At 54.2% G+C, this 17,500-nt stretch overlaps 2 protein-coding genes across 3 annotated transcripts in view; one reads left to right on the top strand and one right to left on the bottom strand.

Moving 5' to 3' along the window:
• LOC118217016 (mitochondrial import inner membrane translocase subunit tim16-B-like) overlaps nucleotides 1-17,500 on the top strand; it is a 139,524-nt gene that overhangs the window by 58,349 nt on the left and 63,675 nt on the right. The window lies entirely within an intron of this gene.
• The window catches only part of vasnb (vasorin b), a 29,963-nt gene continuing 22,264 nt past the window's right edge, over nucleotides 9,802-17,500 (bottom strand). The window contains 2 exon segments of the mRNA XM_035398749.1: nucleotides 9,802-12,790; nucleotides 12,792-14,120. Coding sequence (XP_035254640.1) covers nucleotides 11,987-12,790; nucleotides 12,792-14,087 — 2,100 coding nt within the window. The 5' untranslated portion in view covers nucleotides 14,088-14,120 and the 3' untranslated portion in view covers nucleotides 9,802-11,986.

Below are 17,500 nucleotides of genomic sequence, written 5' to 3'. Positions count from 1 at the left end.
GGGAGGAGTGAGTCCCCTCTCTCTCTGTCCCTCTGTCTTTCTCTCTCTCTCTCTCTCTCTCTTGCGCTCCCTCTCTCCCTCTCTCTCCTGTTTTCTCCATTCAACTCGATACGTTTTTGTTCATGGATCTTTGTCGGGCTTATTACTCAATCTAGCTGATGACCCTTCACCTTCAACCCCCATACCCCCCCCCCCCCACACTTCCCTCTCGCTCCCCCCCCCCCTTCCTCATTGAACTATTTTGTTGTACCTTGAGGCAGTCAGTGTGGTGTTTTGGTGAGAGGATGTGCCAGTGGGTCTGAGAGTGTAAGAGAGGAATGCTGGGTACTGTAGTTCAAGCTGCAAAAGACTCTTGATTAACCCTTAATCACTTGTCCCAGCCTTCTTTTTTTTTTTTTGCATAAGCCAAGATTCTCTCATCACTGCATTGAGTTGAGTGAGTTAAAGACAGACGGGCAGGCAGGCAGACAGACAGACGGACACAGTGTGTTACAGGCCCACGCCCAACAGTCGGGGCGAACACGGGGGAATTTTTCGGCAATTGCGCAGCACCCTCATGGGTCACTTGAGGTAAGCCGAGGTGCCGCAGGCTAGGCTAATGCAGCTAATGCAGCGTTAGCGTACCGTCGTTTACCGCCAGGCCTCCTCTCTGCCTTTCGCCGCCTCCCTCAGTTGCCCCCGAAAACAGGAAGTAAAAAATAGCAGATGAAGCTGCGCAGGCCGCCCTCCGCAGCAGCGCCGTCCGGACGTGTTAATGCGCAGCGGCGCGCATGGAGCGGCCGCAGTCCTGGACCGCTTCGAGCAGACGCGCGTGCGAGCCAGCGCAGGGCATCGCTCGTGTTTACAGCGGCCGCGCTAACGGCTCCCCGCTGGGGTGGGGGGTGGGGGTGGGGGACGGGGAGGGGGGGGGAGATTAAAGCTGTCCGGCCGCGTCGTCTCCGTTGTGAAAACACGGGGGCGGGGGGGGGGGGGTTTGGGGGGGGGGGGGGTTTTGGGGGGTCGGAGAGAGATCGCGTTAACGGAGCGCGGCGGTCGTCTTAAGCCAGAACAGCTGTGTCCCAAAGACCGGGCGGCAGACTTCTGTGCATAAATCTTCACGCCCTGCCTCCGGAGAGAGGGACTCCAGCCCCAGGCCGCGGCTCTGCACCCCAAAATCCGTCCCCAAGTCCCAGAGAGAGAGAGAGAGAGAGAGAGAGAGAGAGAGAGAGAGAGGGAGAGAGAGAGAGAGAGAGGGAGAGAGAGAGAGAGAGGTGCCCTTTCCCCTCAGACTCCATCAATCCCAGTGGAGCCGATGCTGTTGAATAGCCACTCATGTCGTCATCATGTCATGTGCTCCTTGTGTGTCATAATGAGCACTCATGTCTCATCTCCGGTCGCTCGCTTGCTCAGTCCAATCAGCTGTGATGTTACTGCAGTGTTCCGTCTCCGGTAGCCGCCCTGGCTGTTTACACTTAGTGTTAGCCGTAGCGACCTTTACGTCACTTTGGACAGACGGGTCAGTGCAATGCACAGTAGCTGGTTCTGTGCATTGTGGTCTGCTGACAGTCATGCAGAAGTGTGTTTCTTATATTTTTTTGCATTGTAATATTTTTTTTTTTTTGCGCATGTGGTCCCGGTCTTGTTTAATTGGTGTACGGAACACGCGCACGCGGTCCGGCTCGTTAACCTCCGCTGGCTGCTCGCGCCCCCCGCCCCCCGCCAGGGGGATGTGAGTCAGACTCTTGTTTTCACTCTGTTGCTCTGTAGCGAGGGCGTCTGCTCTCGCTCTCAAGTTTTTTATTACGTGCGTCAGCTGTGGAGCATTTCTTAGGACGTGCTGTTGCAATATTCTGCCCCCCTCCCCCCCCCAAAACTCCTCCAACGTCCCGGACCCTGCTGTGCCACAACCACGGAGGCTGAAAAGGCCCACTTTCACTGTTGGGCCTGTCCACTGCATCTCTGCAGTGTGTGTGTGTGTGTATGTGTGTGTGAGTGCATGCGTGTGTGTGTATTTGCATGTGTGTGTGTGTGTGTGTGTGTGTTAGTACATGAGTGTAGGATGCATGTATCTGATAAAGATGGAGTGTGTGTGTGTGTCTGTGTGTGTGAGAGAGAGAGAGAGAGAGGGAGAGGGAGATTTGAGTGTGACCCTTCGTCCTGAGGCCAGCAGCCACTCTGCAGTGGATGTTGTGTATAACCCTGGCTCTCTTCCCCCTCTCTGGCTCTCCTTGGCCAACTCCGCATTCCTCTCCTCCACCCTTCCCTTCTTCCCCCACTCTTCCAAACTGTTTCTGCCAGAGGCCTCATCCCTCTCTCTCTCCAGGAGAACAAGGCAGGGTCACAATGGGGTGAGCAGGGTGTGTGTGTGTGTGTGTGTGTGTGTGCCTGCGTGTGTGCATACGTGTGTGTGCGTGTGTGCGTGCGTGCGTGTGTGTGCGTACGTGTGTGTGTGTATGTGTGTGCCTGCGTGCGTGCATGCGTGCGTACGTGTGTGTGTGCGTGCGTACGTGTGTGTGTGCGTGCGTGCGTGTGTGTTGTCTCATACAAAAACCCTGTATTTTCATTTTTGTCATTGTGTTTTGCACATGCACAAAAAAAAGTGCTTATGCATGTATTTTCAATGCGTCATAAATTCAGCAGCTCAAAGTTGGTTCAAAAACCCATTGATGAAATCATAATGTTTGTGTTGGTTAATTTGTTTTTCCTGAGACCCAGAGTACACTTGCATGTATATACAAATATTTATATACACAGATATGTCATGCCCCCCCCCCCCCGGCCCCTGTTTCTGCAGGCCGGCTCACGCAGCATGTTTTTGTGAGTTTTCAGACTTGCTGTTCTGATCCCCATCTAAAGGATGTGGTGTTATCTGGCCTGGAAATAATGAGAAAATGGAGGTTGGTGAGGGTAATGGCGGGAAGGGGAGATTAGGCAGTTGGAAGTTGGCAGAGCAGGCCGAAGCGTCGTCCAGCCACAGACGAGGGAGAGGTTCCCTACCGGCGGTTTTAGCGCTGGTGTAGGGGTGCTGGTGTCTGTGCCCTGGGGTCTGTGCTCCCTTTCAAAGTACCTCGTTCCTTCTCTGAAGTCAGGTGGCTTTTGGTTGTAATCCACTCTGGTCTTGGAAGAATGGTCACGCTGCAGAAATAATAAAAAAATTGATAGTCCTGTTGCTTTAGCAGTGTTAAAAGATATGATTCAAAACACCGTGTCTGAGCTGTGTGCATTTTTAACAACCGGATGCTGAAGTCAGATATTCAGGTTTGTTTTTGACTATGAATGTAAGTGTGGACGATACAAAAAAAAACAGCATTGTTAAAGAATGCCATTTTAAGTAAAAACTGGCTGTGTAAAAAAAAAAGGTTTTAAATATATCATAACGTAGCTATGGCACGCTTGTTCCTCTCAAGTGCTTCCTGGTTACGGAGTGCTGATTTGGCAGCGGGACAGGAGGTAAGAGGGGACTGATGTCCGTGTGGTGCAGGTGTGTGCAGGTGTGTGCAGGTGTGCCTGGGTGGGAGGCGGTTACCCACGCCTAGACTGGAGATTGGCAGAAGGATTTTTCGTCCGGTGTGAGAACTGGGTTTGACCCTTTAAGCTGTAAGATCATAAATTTGTGATTGGAATGTTCTCAACTGCACATTCTAATGCCGATGTAACAATCACGACTGGTGACTGAAAGCACTGGAGTTCTAGAACACTGACTTAGAAATTTGAATGAACATTTTGAAAAACCTACTCTTGGAAGGGTTAAGAGTGCAGAACTGCATCAGTGTCAGGGGTGATTGACTGGTGCAGCACAGCTCATCATACCTGCAGAAGCGGCCTTGGTCCTGTCAGATGGGATTCTCTTCAAAGCGCCTGTGAGGCCTCGACGGCCAGCCGAACACAGTCAGAGGGCTTTTTCCATTTACTGATCGTTTTTATTTTTGTTTTTTTTCCTGCCTAAATGAAACACACGCGTATGTGCGGGGGTGCCAGGTTTGCGCAACCCTCCCCCCCTGGCCCCGCGCGAGGTGTGATCTCATAGCGAGCGGCTCTGTGTGTGTGTGTGAACTGGAATATTTAAGAGCTCCAGTGATTTGGAAAGCCGTGGAAACGGGCCAAAGCGAGAGGAGGGCTGAAACCCTTCCCAACTTGTGAGGCCGTCTGTACTCCCCCCACCCTCTCCGCTTGGCCTGGAGCAGGAGTTTTCTGCCCCCCCCCCCACTGGTAATTTGCCCCCCGCCCCCCCGGATACCCTGCCTTTATCAGGGAAGCACGGTAATGAAGGGAACTCGCAGCGCACGCCTTCTTGGCCAGAGTCCACGCGGCGGTGAACGAATGAACGAATGAACGAACGAACGAACGAACGAACGAACGATCGAACGAACGAACGAACGAACGAACGGGCAGACGCGGGGGAGCGGCAGGTACCATGGAAACGTTGGCGGTTAACGAGCGGCAGATTAACGTGGTACGGGCCCTATCTCCCGTCCACCAGTTAGGGTCCTGATCGAGCCCAGCTGTGCGGTCAGAGGTAAAGGCAGGCAGCTGCGACCGCGACCGCTATCGCCCCACGCGATCTGCGTCCCGTTTGAAATTTCACCTCTCCTGCCCCTCCCCCCCTCCCCTTCGCTCTGTTCTGGTCCTGTCCTTCACCCCCAACCCTCCATCATTAATGCCAGATTTTTTTTTTCCATAAATAAAATTCTTCTCTCCCTCCGAAATGACAGCCTGTGGGCCACGCCCTCCATTCCTCCCCAATGAGAGCCACATTTGGAGCGGTCTCCAGGGAGACGGGTGGCTCTGCTGAGACGCTCTGTAATTTTGGGCTCGTTTTTTCTGTCGCTTGCAAACCCCAAGCCCCCCCCCCTCGACCCTTTCTCCCCCTCTTTAAAACACTTTCTTTTTCCAATTTCTCCCCTATTTCCTCCATTCCTATGCCCTACCCCAACCAATACCACACCCCCCCAAACCCTCCCTCCAACCCCTGTACTCTTCTAAAAAGAGTAGATAGAACCCAGATAGACCTGGAACCCTCCTCTAGTTCAGGCCCACACCCCAACCTTGTTTCCTGTGAGCACCAGGCCCAACAATTTGGGGGTTGGGGGGGGGGTTATTCCTTTGCTCTTTGCTTTTATTTCATATTTCATTTACGTTTGACCTTCAGGGCTGTAGTTTATAGGGGAGGAAAAGCCATTAAAGATGTCCCCGCACCCACGCCCACACTGCCCCCCCCCCCCCCATCACTTCCCTCCCTCCTGATGCCACAGCCCCCGTGCCCCTGTGCGCCCTGGCGGTGCCAACCACGGCTCTGAGAAGCTCCACGGGCACCCCGCCCTGCCGCCCCGAAAACCGTCGCGTATTTTTTTACTACTGACTCCTCGCCCGTTCCTTTTTCTGTTGTTTTTTCCCCTCTCTCTCTCTCTCTCTCTCTCTCTCTCTCTCTCTTTCCCTCTCTCTCTCTCTCTCTCTCCCTCTCCCTCTCTCTCTCTCTCTCTCTCTCTCTCTCTCTCTCTCTCTCTCTCCTCTCTCTCTCTCTCTCTCTCTCTCCTCTCTCTTCACCGCAAATAGTGCGGCGTAGCTTCCGGGACGCTGTTGGTGTGAGCCCAGCTTTCGGCCCGGCCAGGGGATCCAATAACGGGGTTCGCTCGTCAAAACGGGCTCTTCCAGCTCCGCTTCCAGAACAAATACAGGGCAAAAAAGAGAGAGAGAGAGAGAGAGAAACCGCGCTAGCGTGCGTGTGTGCGATTTGCGTTCGCCCTCATCACTCGCCCGGTCTACGGGTGTAATTTGAAAAGGAGCTGACGCGGCGTTCCCCTTTTCGGGCCGTTTGAGTGGGCCGGGGCGCGAGGCAGACGCTGAATCTGAGGTTTTTTTTTTTTGGGACTCTGGCGTTACAGGCCAAGCCTCTCCTCTCCAGTAAAAACGTTTGTGGAGCTGACGGCGGGCGGAGGCGTTTCGGAGGGCGGCGGGGCGAGCGCTCCGTGCCCTCGGGGTCCCGTAGCGGCCCCGGGGTGCGCTGCGCTGCCTGTCGGGACGGAGCGGAGATATTTTGGTGGACGTGTGCCGGACCCACTTTACGACATCGTCGCTGGAACCGACTCTGTCAGCCGTCTGCTGCTTTAGTCTGTGCTTCTGTTTATCGGTCAGTAAGAGCGAGATAGACTGAAGGCATAGGAATATGATTAGTGCCATATGGCAGTCATGGCTCGTGTTTGTGATCATTTGTGCAGAGAGAGGAGGACATTCTGTGGCAGGGTGATATTTTATATCATGCTGAGCGTGTGTGCTGAGTAGCCCATGTGAAGGCTGGGATTCCTGTTATTTTTATTATTTTTTATTTTTTTTTCCATTGGATTACACCCACTTTGATGTTACTCACTTGCATGGTACCAAGAGTGGAAAAATGTCATAAAACTAGCGATCAGAGAGAGAGATGGAGTGAGAGAGAGGTGGGTGGGGGGAAGATAAAATTGAGGCGGTGGGGGCACGTGTTGGAAGCGCGTTCTCAGTTTCACATCTTTTATAACACATTGTCCCTGGCAGATTTTCCAATCCCACCCCCCCACCACCCCCCCCCCAAAAAAAACAAAACTAATGCAACGAGAAAAGAGTAGCAGAAATATTTCCTCTGCGGTCATTTTGAGGGGAATTTAGGGTGTTCATTTGAGGGGGCTCTGTGCGGAGCTACAATGAGGCCTTTGAGCAGCTCTCTGTTTGAGCGGCAGGTCTGGAGCAGAGCCAGTGGCCAGCTCTGTGAAATACAGGGAGTAACACAGGGCTGTGTATTACTGCGAGCGCAAGGGAGGAAACACAAACACACACACTCACACCGTCTACACACACGCACTGCATGCATACACGCATGCATGTCCATGGGCTAAATACACAGGCATGTACAAGCCTACACACCCACATGCACACACACACATACACACACACTCACTCTCACTCTCTAACACAGACACACACACATGCATACATACTCTGTCTCTCATATACACATACACACACACACATTCTCTCTCACACACACACACATACGCACACAGACACACACGCTCTCTCTCACACACACACACACACACACACACACACACACACACACACACACACACGCAGATGGATGGCCCTATATCCTGATTACCCATATGCAGTCAGGCTCTATGCTGTCTGCGCAGTTGCGTGTGTCTGCGCAGGCATCCTCAGCATCCAGAGGGCACAGGCGGGGTCTGTGTTTTATCTGCTCTCTCTCTGAGTGCGGTTGTCTCTGCACGCGCCTGAGATCGCCTGCATTCCTCTGTCCACACCAGCATCTCCCTCAGCTTTACTGCCAATAAAACTCATCCCCTGCCTTTAAAGAGCCTCTGGCCTTCAAACAGGTGGGCATCCACACTCACACACACACACACACACATAAAAACACTCACACACACACACACACACACATAAAAACACTCACACACACACACACACACACACACACATAAAAACACTCACACACTCACACGCACACACACACGCACACACATAAAAACACTCACACGCACACACGCACACACACACACACACACACACACACACACACACATAAAAACACACACACACACACACACACATAAAAACACTCACACACACACACACACACACACACACACACACATAAAAACACTCACACACACACACACACACATAAAAACACTCACACACACATACGTACACATACGCACAAATACACACACGCGCATACACACGCACTCATCCACACACTCGCACACGTACGCACGCATGCACACACACACACACACACACAAACACACACACAAAAACACTGACACACACATGCACACACTCCAAAAACTGGCACACACACTCAGACACACATACACATGCAAAACACTCACACGCACGAAAACACACACACACAGACACATACAAATGCACACACTCACTCGGGTTGGTTCTGGGCCGGAAAGCTAGTAAGCACTTTGAGATGAAAAAGAGAGGGAGGGAGATGGAGAGAGGCTGAGAAAGCAGCTGCATTGGAGGAAGAGAGAGGAAAGACGAGAGCAGGAGCCTGCAGCTCCGCTCCACTCTGTGGAATGTGTATTGTGATTTTCAGCTCAAACAGAGGCCCACACAGGACTGCATGTGCACGGCTCGTGGCTGAGTTGTTTGGGGTCTGTGCTGTTGACTAGCACAAGCTGCTGCCACACCGCTCCAGGCCCAGCAGGAAGGACTCGTCCTCAGCCCGAGCACGGCCGGGTAGCGTTTCCACGGAAACCTGGGCCGGGCCTTAGACGTGGGTGGTGCCGCATTATCGTCGAATGCGCGTGCTGACAGCGACGTTCGCTCGTTGCAGTCGGGGTCGGAGACGGAAACAACGGTGGCGTGGTTTGGTATTGTTGTGAGCTCCACGCTTTCCGCTTGGCCCCCAGCTGCTGCAATGAAGAGCGCAAGTGTAAAAAAGTCCACATTTTGGCGGTGTTGGCTACTGGGGGGGGGGGGGGGGGGGTAGGGTTGTTTGAGGGGCTCGGAGGCTGCTTCTCCGGGACCGCGTGTAGGCCCGGTAGCGATGGGACACACTACCACAGCTGACCGCGCAAAGTCAGCGGGAACAGAACCTTTCCGAACGGGCTGCACACGCAAAGTCTGCTTCTTACAAATCACCACCCGGAGACAGGCTGACAGAGACAGATTCATTACCGTCTCTCTCTTTCTCACACACACACACACACACTCACACTCACACACACACACACACACACTCACACACACACGCACACGCACACTCACACTCACACACACACACACACGCTCACACTCACACACACACACACACACACACTCACACTCACACACACACGCACACTCACACACACTCGCACACACACACACACGCACGCACTCACACGCACTCACACGCACACGCACACACACACACACTCACACACACACACACTCACACACACACACACGCTCACACTCACACACACACACTCACACACACACGCACACACTCACACACACTCGCACACACACACACACGCACACACTCTCACACACACACACACACACTCACACTCACACACACACGCACACACTCACACACACTCGCACACACACACACACGCACGCACTCACACGCACTCACACGCACACGCACACACACACACACTCACACACACACACACTCACACACACACACACACTCACACTCACACACACACGCACACACTCACACACACTCACACACACACACACACACGCTCACACTCACACACACACACACACACGCTCACACTCACACACACACGCACACACTCACACACACACACACACACACACACACACAGTCCTGGCCTGGCTCTCGCTGGCTTCTGGAGTGATTTTGTGAAAGGGCGGATGGATCGCATTATACACGCCATGTTTCCTTTCACCTCTTGTTGCCAACAACAACATCTGTCAGGAAGGGGAAAGAAAGACTCACAACACCTCAGGTTTTTCTCTTATTTGTGTTTTTAATTTTCATATTGAATTTCTTTTTTTTTTAATGCTGTCATTTTTTTTGTTTTGTTTTTGTTTTGTTTTTTTAACAAACAAGTACGATTTCTTTAAAAAGACAAAATGAGAAAATAGACAAAGAAAAGTACTGTTTCCCAAAATAAACAGGGAAAAATGAACAACATTGAAAATATTCCAAATATTTTCAATCCCTCGCGCTGTAAGACTCCGGTATTCCAGTTCAAGTGTCGGTTATTATTATTATTTTTTTTTAATTTTTTTTTTTATTATTATTATTTCATTTCTCTTGTTTCTTTTCCTTTTTGCTCCTTTTTAAAAATTTTGTTTTGTTCGGTGTACTTCATCGACGGTCTGATTCTTCCCTTTACCTCATCGCCAGTTTCCAAATTCGAACCTGAGGAATGGAGGAGGCGGGACGGCCGAGAGCGAGAGGAAGCGGTGTGGGGGAGAGGGGGGTGCGGACGGAGAGACAGATCTCAGGAACGAGTGTGGGAAGAGTAACAGCGGTCCTCTCACAGGGGTCGTTAGCACTGGTTAGCTCGCCCCCCCCCCCCCACCTCTCTCACCTCTCTCGCCCCCGTCTGCCCCGTTCTCTACAGGGGGTCGGCCGTTTCCCCGGACCCCACTTCCTAATTTAACAGCCGTGCGTACGAGACCGCCGCTACGCTACGTTACGCCGCCGACAGAGCCCCCCCCAATCCAGTCAGTCTCCCTCCCGCAGGACCCGAAACGGCCTCCACGCTCTGTGACCCCCTCTGCCCTCCGCCACCCCCACCCCCCTCCCTTCAGCGCGTTCCGTTTGTAGTTCTTGTTCAAAGGGTCGCCTGAGTGTGCGTAGAGTGCTGCTGTGGGGTCGGGGGTGGGGTGCGGGGGGGGAGGTACGCTGCATCTCTAAAGCTGTTTCATCGGAACATACCGGACAAGGTCTTTCAGTCCATTGAACAATACATTTAAAAAAAAAAAAGATTTTATTCACCTTTTAGGACATAAGTTTTCTCTCCCTGCCAGAGCCTTTTAATACCGTCTTAAATTTGTGTCGTATTTTTTTATGCTATTTTCTATTTCTTCAGACTGCAGAAAGTAGCACAAAGCCGTCCAGACCGTGTGCTGCGTCGGGACTTTTTTAAGGGCCCGTCTGGCTGCACACCAGCAGTGCAGTTTCTCTGCCTTGCTGAGCAGTGAAGTTAAACGCACACAGCAACACACGTAGCAGAGTTCAGTTCTGCTGAGGGGACACCCTGCAGCCCTCTCTCTCTCTCTCTCTCTCTCGCTCGGCTGGGCCTACATCTCTCTTTCTCTTTGCCTGTAAATTGCTCTTTTTTCAGGGGGGAAAATAGCTACGCTCCACTCAGTGGCAGAAATAATAAATAAAGTCTTTGAAGAGGCTCTCCCTCTCTCTCTCTCTCTCTCTCTCTCTCTCTCTCTCTCTCTCTTTTTCCCCTGTGCAGCCCGGCTGGTGTGTGCTGGGCTCAGGGGTTCAGTCACAGGCTTAAGGGAGGAGCTTAAAAAGGCTGGGGTTTAAGCTGGCCACCTCCTGTTGTAACTTTGGCGATCCGGGTTATCTGGCTTTTTTTAAGGAGGTGGGGGGGGGGGGCACATTTGAGAATGTGTGTGCATGTGACACACATGGAGGCAGGGTAGTCCTGCTGCTACTTAGACAGTCTGACACTTTGCACAAGTAAAGCCTTTGATTGACCCGGTGACTCAATACAGTTTTTAATCTTCAAAGATTTAAATCTTTGTGTTTTGTCTGCAATTCGAAGAAGTCGTTCGGTGAAGGGGAGGGGGAGGGGGAGGGGGAGGGGGACTGAGAGTAACTGGTAATTGTCGTTTAAAAAAAAAAAAAATGCAGCAGAAAAAAGTATACATATATACATAGAAAATGTAGCCTTCACATAGCACAAGAGTCAAACAAAGCCTTGCAGGACCACTCCTTTCTTGGAGCCTGCAGCTTCTCTCAGTTACTGTACGGTGACGTTGTCCACAACAAACGATGCTCCTCTGGGGCAGCTAACATTTCAGCCATCAAGGGGGGGGTTCAATCCCCAGAGGCCCCCTGCCTTCAGTGCAAGTTTCCTCCCAAACGGGGTGTGTGCGGAGTGCTGTTTCGGTGCACCCTCACGTCGGAGAGGCCATGGGCGGGGAGACACGCCACAGACATGTCGCTGCAGACATGTTTGTCCAGCAATACGATTACAGAAACAAACACAACACACATCATTGTCAGTCTAGCACAACTTGTGTACGTGTGAACAAAGGCACTTTGGCTTTTGCCCTGAAGAAAAAGAACAAATCCTTTAGAACAAATCTCCCATCGGGCAATTTTGATTGCACATGAACGTTACGTATTTGTTCAGTTTTTTTTGTTTGTTTGTTTGTTGCTGTTAACTCAGCCAGCTGTTTTGCCTCTCTGATCTACCTGCAGGGTAGGAGGCTGCTACATGTTTTTTTTTAAGAGCTCCACCTAGTGGCCGGAGGTCTGAATGACAAGGGGGAGGGGTCAGAAATAGGAGGGCTTCAGTGAGGCCATGTTGTTATTGGAGGTGCAGTGGGCCTGCATGAGCGGGACCTCGTACTCCACCCCGGCGTGGAGGGCTGTCGGGGGCGGCGGCTGCAGCTCGACGGGCTGCTTCTGGGGCAGCGTCCCGTTGTCCAGGCAGGCCTTGACGCCCTCCAGCTCGAGCGTGGAGGGCTCGTCGCCGCCCGCGTCGTCCGAGTGCGCCTTGGCCCGCCGCCTGCGCAGGTAGCACACCACGCCCACGGCGGCCGCCACCAGCACCAGCAGGAGCAGCACGGCCAGCGCCGGCACCAGCTTGCTGGTGAGCTGGCCGTCCATCACGCGCGCCACGGGCAGCTGCTGGCCGGCCGTGCGCGCCTCCGTGCAGGACGTGTCCGCCTGGCCCAGCTCCCCCAGCGGGCCCGCGCAGATGGAGTAGGTGGAGTTGGGCCGCAGGCCGCGCAGGGTGTACTCCGGGTACGAGGCCGGCACGCTCAGCTGCATGGGCCGCCGGTCGGGCCCCGACAGGTTCCTGTAGGTCAGCCGGATGCCCCGCAGGTAGGGCCGCGTCCGGATGTAGCGGTGGAGGTCCAGCAGGATGGTGGTGCTGGTCACCTGGCCGGAGCTGATGTCGGGCGTCATGGCGACCGCCACCGTGTGGGTCTCCTGGGGCGGCGCCGGCGGCGGGGGCGGCGGCTCCTCCTCGTTCTCGCAGTAGGTGCCCCAGGCGCCGCGCGGGCAGATGCACCCCAGGTGCCCGTGCCGGTCCCGCAGGCAGGTCCCGCCGTTCAGGCAGATGTTGGGGGGGGCACGGGGGCTCCTTCAAATGGGGCTCGGAGTCGCCGTCGCCGCCGGTGGGGACGGGAGGGGCCACGGGGGGCGGGTCGCTGTCTGTCTCTGCGGAGAAGGGGCTCTCGCTGGGAGGGGGCGGCGCCACGGCCGGGGTGAGGCGCCTGGGTGCCGTGGTGACCCGCGGGGCTTTCGTGGTGCTGGTGGTCACCGTGGTCGTGGTGACCGTGGTCGTGGTGGGACACCCGAAGTCCCTGTGCTCCAGCCTCTCCAGGACCTTGCCGGCGTTGAGGGGCGGGAAGTGGCAGCGGGTCTCCTCGGTCCGGCCCAGCCGGAGCCCGCCCTCCCGCAGCCAGCCGGGGAACCAGGCCAGCGGGCACAGGCAGTTGAAGGGGTTCTCGGCCGCCGTCAGCTGCTGCAGCCGGGGCAGGAGCCGGCCCAGGCCCGCGGGGAAGCCCTGCAGGTTCATGTTGCTGACGTCCAGCTCCTGCAGCTCCTCCAGGTTCTGGAAGTCCTCGGGCCTCAGCTGGCCCACGGGGTTGCCGGCCAGGCCCAGCCGGATCAGCCCCCGCACCTCCCCCAGCGCCGGCGGCACGGCCTGCAGCTGGTTCTGCGAGACGTCCAGGTCGTGGAGGTTACCCAGACCGGCCAGCAGTTCCGGGTCCAGCTCCCTCAGCCCCAGGCCGGCCATCTTGAGGGACTCCAGGTTGGGCGTCTGGAAGTCGTCGGGGCCCGGCGGCGGGACCTGGTTGTAGCTGAGGTCCAGCAGCAGCAGCTTGGGCATGCGGAGGGCGGGCAGCGAGGTCAGCCGGTTCCCCTGGAGCTTGAGCTCCAGCAGCTGGCCCAGCCCCTGGAAGGCGGCCGGGTGGATGCTCTGGATGCGGTTGTTGTAGAGGTAGAGCCTCTCCAGGAGGCCCAGCCCGGCGAAGCTGTCCTGGGACACGCGCTCCAGCTGGTTGTTGGACAGGTCCAGGTTGCGCAGGTCGGCGAGCGGCCGGAAGGCGCCGTCCGGCAGCTGGGACAGCTTGTTCTGGCTCAGGTCCAGCATCTGCAGGCCGCCCAGGCCGGCGAAGTCCTCCGGGCCCAGGACCTCGATGCCGTTCTGGAAGAGGTAGAGCTGCTTGGTGGAGGGGGGCAACCCGAGCGGGACGGACGCGTCGCGGCGCGTGAAGCAGAAGATGGACTCCGGGCTGGAGCAGCTGCAGTGCTTCGGGCAGTCGCCGCTCGCCGCCCGGGCGGGGGGGAGGAGGAAGAGGAGGACGAGGAGGAGGAAGGGGGGGTGAAAAGGCGGCAGCGGAGGGCGGTGGGGCTTCATGGCGCTGCCGTCGCCGTCATCGGCCGATGGAACCTGCGAACGACACACGGCGCACTGCGATTAAAGACCAGATACACATTTCACACAGTGAACACCAGGCCCTTTGTGCCTGAGTCACTGTACAGCAGTGTAGCTTCTTCTGATGCCGGGGCACCCAAGGGTATTGGTATTGGAAAGTCATGATAAAAACCTTTGGGTACAATCTCTCCATTATAATTTTATTTATTTATATTTTTAACAGTTATAATGAATGTTTTATCAGGCAGGCAGGCCCACGGTTCATGCCACGGTAAAAATGTGCTCATTTAATGGAGTCTTATTATTTATCCCCACAAGGAAAACATTTCTTTCAAGTTTAAAAAAATATATATATATTTCCCCCTCCCTCCCGCCCCCTCTGATGTGGTTTGAGCAGGACGGTGGTTTTTATTGTCGGCTGTCGTGAGCGCGCTCGACGGATAAAGGGTTTGCTCTCGCTCTCTCTCCCTGTAAGGAGGTCCTCGGGCGGCCGACCCAGAGCAGTCTATCTCCAGGATTTTTGACGGTACTGCGCACACGCAGACAAAAACACAAACATGCAGACAGGCATGAAAACAGAAAACACACACAAAGTGGCGTAAGCGTGCGGGCGGGCGTACACACAGACACACACACACACACACATGCGCGTGTGTGCCCGAGCGGCGTTCGGCGTGTAGACAGCCCCGTCCTCTCTGATCTTCAGGGCAGGAGAGCGCTAAATAAAGACACGATAAGAGGAAGAGGGCAGAACAACTGTCTCACGCTTTTTTTTGTTTGTTTGTCTTTCCCCTTTCCGCAGAAGTGCACCCATAACCTGTTTCTGCAGAAACAGGTTTACAGTTTACAGTTCACCAGCATTCCTGAACGTCCTAAAGTTGCACTCCTGAAGTGTGCGTACGTAAATAAATAAAAAAAGAGATGATGGAATCTGATTGGCCAGGTCGCCGTTAAGCTCTTAAGCGCTGCTGTCATCCTGACGGGCCTGAAGCGTCTCGTAACGAAAGAAGCCGCTGGGGATCGCGGGGTGGTTTTAGCGGCTTAGCGGCCCTTCCTTTTTACGGAGCGCGATGACTCCGCGCCCCACGCCCCACGCCCCGCGCCCCGCGCCCCACGCCCCGCGCCCCGCGCCCCACGCCCCACGCCTCGCGCCCCACGCCCACGCCCCGCGCCCACGCCTCGCGCCCCACGCCCACGCTATAAACTGGGAAATGAACAGCAGAGGATAAAAGCAGGTCACACTGCAGTCACTGTGTGATAAATGACGCTTTTCAAATCGGCAATAAGGGTTAGTGAGTTAGCGTACCTTTTTAAAGGTAGTTTTACGTGTGGCCGCTCTCTCACTCTGACAGCAGACACACACATACACACACACGCGAGCACACACACACCCACCCACACAGACACTTCTGGAAGGTCCCCGTGTCTCTCAGCAAAGCCACAGAAGTACAGTGTGTCCCTGCTGGCCTCTCACCCCCCCCCCCCCACCCCCCCTCGCCCTAACTCTTCCTGCTCCATGTCACTGGTAGACTGACACAGCTGATGTTACAGGGCCCTGTTCACCGCTGCGTCAGCCTACTTTCCACAGCTGGGTGAACATGAAGAACGCTCTCTGCCATTTTCTGTGCTACCAGTCCATTTTCCAGTTTCTCTCTCTCTCTCTCTCCACCCCCCCCCCCCCCCCCTTGTACCTGTGTGCTCTGTGTGTCTGAAGAAGACCAGAGTGTTTATGGCTGTATTTTCTGAGCCAATCAGCAGGTTCCACTGAACCCCTCCTCCTGGTTTCCCCCCCCCCCTCCTTGACACCCCCCCCCCCACCACTTGACACATACACGTACACATCTGCTTGCGTGCATAGAATTTAGAGAGACCAGAGATTACACACCCCCCCCCCTCCCCCCCCCACAAAAAAAACAAAAAACATGTTGCTTCCAGCCCCAGCAGAAGTATTTCTACGTTGCTCTATTTCTGGTTCCATAAAACTTTGTGGGGGGCGCCCAATGCGATTTTTATTACCGCGAAGGTACTGTAGCGTGTGCAAGCGCGTCCAGATCTGTGAAGTCATGGCGACAGAGTGTGACCGCGTGCGTTTCCTGCGTGCGCTGCAACTGCCTATTTAAAAAAAAAAACCTGTCGAACCGTCATTATTGTTAGCGCCATTATTGTCGGTGTGCGTGGTTGGCACGGGCACGGGGGGGGGGGGGGGGGCTGGAGCGGGAGGTTCAGGTATTTTCTCCCTCTTTAGTAAAAACGAAACGGTTGCACCTTAAATGCCAAGCTCTAAAAGTCACTGCGAGGGACTTTTGAAAAGGGTGCAGGGCGTCAAGGGCAAATAAGAGAGAGAGCGAGGGACAGAGAAAGAGAGAGAGAGAGACTTGAGACTTTTCAGGGCCCTTTAGTTACATTGTATTAAACCAAGGGGGCGGTGGAATAGCAGCTATTTACATATTCTACGGCGGGCCAGCCAAACTCAGAACCGACGAAAGCAGAGCAGCGGGACAAGAACAGTAAATATTTAACTAAACAAGCTTTCCGCTCGCTCTCATTCCTTTGCCTGCCTCACACAGTTACTAATTTCCCATTTGCCGCAGAGCTGCTCCAGCAGATTAGCATTCGGTCATTCAGTCCATGGAAAGAAAACTCCCATCTCTTCAGCATCCTAAGCATTACTGTGCGGTCCATCAACGAGAGAGTGGAAGAGAGAAAGAGAGAGCGAGGGAGGGAGGGAGGGAGGGAGGGAGGGAGGGATCTGCCTGACTCAGTACCCAAACATGACACATTCCAGTTGTGACTTGGGCCCGCCTGTCATTCAGGATTTGTGAGGGGGAGGGATTACGCCATTTTATAGTCAAATGGCCACCAGGTCGCTGCTGGCACTATTTTACTGACAGCATTAAACCTGTTTGCAAAGCGCCTTTTTTTCTCTTTTTTTACCCACCAATGTCAAAGAGACAGAGTGCTTCAGATGTCTGACACGCGCCTTAATAATAACTAATTTACCGTAATCCTACACCGGTGGCTAAAGGGCACTCGGGCATTTTTCTCCCCTCCCCTCTTTTAAGTTCAGTGAGTCCTGAAACAGGCTGGGTAACTGTATCTGTAAATTACAAACACTTCCTGCCAAGTCAAATCGTGTCTTTTAACAAGTGGGCGACAAAGAGCTGAAGCCCTATTGGACAGTGCGCCCGAGGTCAGGGGAGGACTACAGCGGCACAGAAGAAGCCGTCGTACTCAAGACAGGCAGATAAACGGTTGGACCGTGAAGTCTTTTTTTTTCAAAATGAGCGCACTTGTTTTTTTTTTGGACCTTCTTTCTGTTGGTCGATGAGGCGAACCCTTGAAATTTACGACATCTCACAAAATTTCACAGTGATTTCTGTTCCAATTCGCCTCTG

Source organism: Anguilla anguilla, chromosome 17, assembly GCF_013347855.1.
Source record: "Anguilla anguilla isolate fAngAng1 chromosome 17, fAngAng1.pri, whole genome shotgun sequence".
Taxonomy (NCBI): domain Eukaryota; kingdom Metazoa; phylum Chordata; class Actinopteri; order Anguilliformes; family Anguillidae; genus Anguilla; species Anguilla anguilla.
This window is presented reverse-complemented; position numbering and strand designations above follow the sequence as displayed.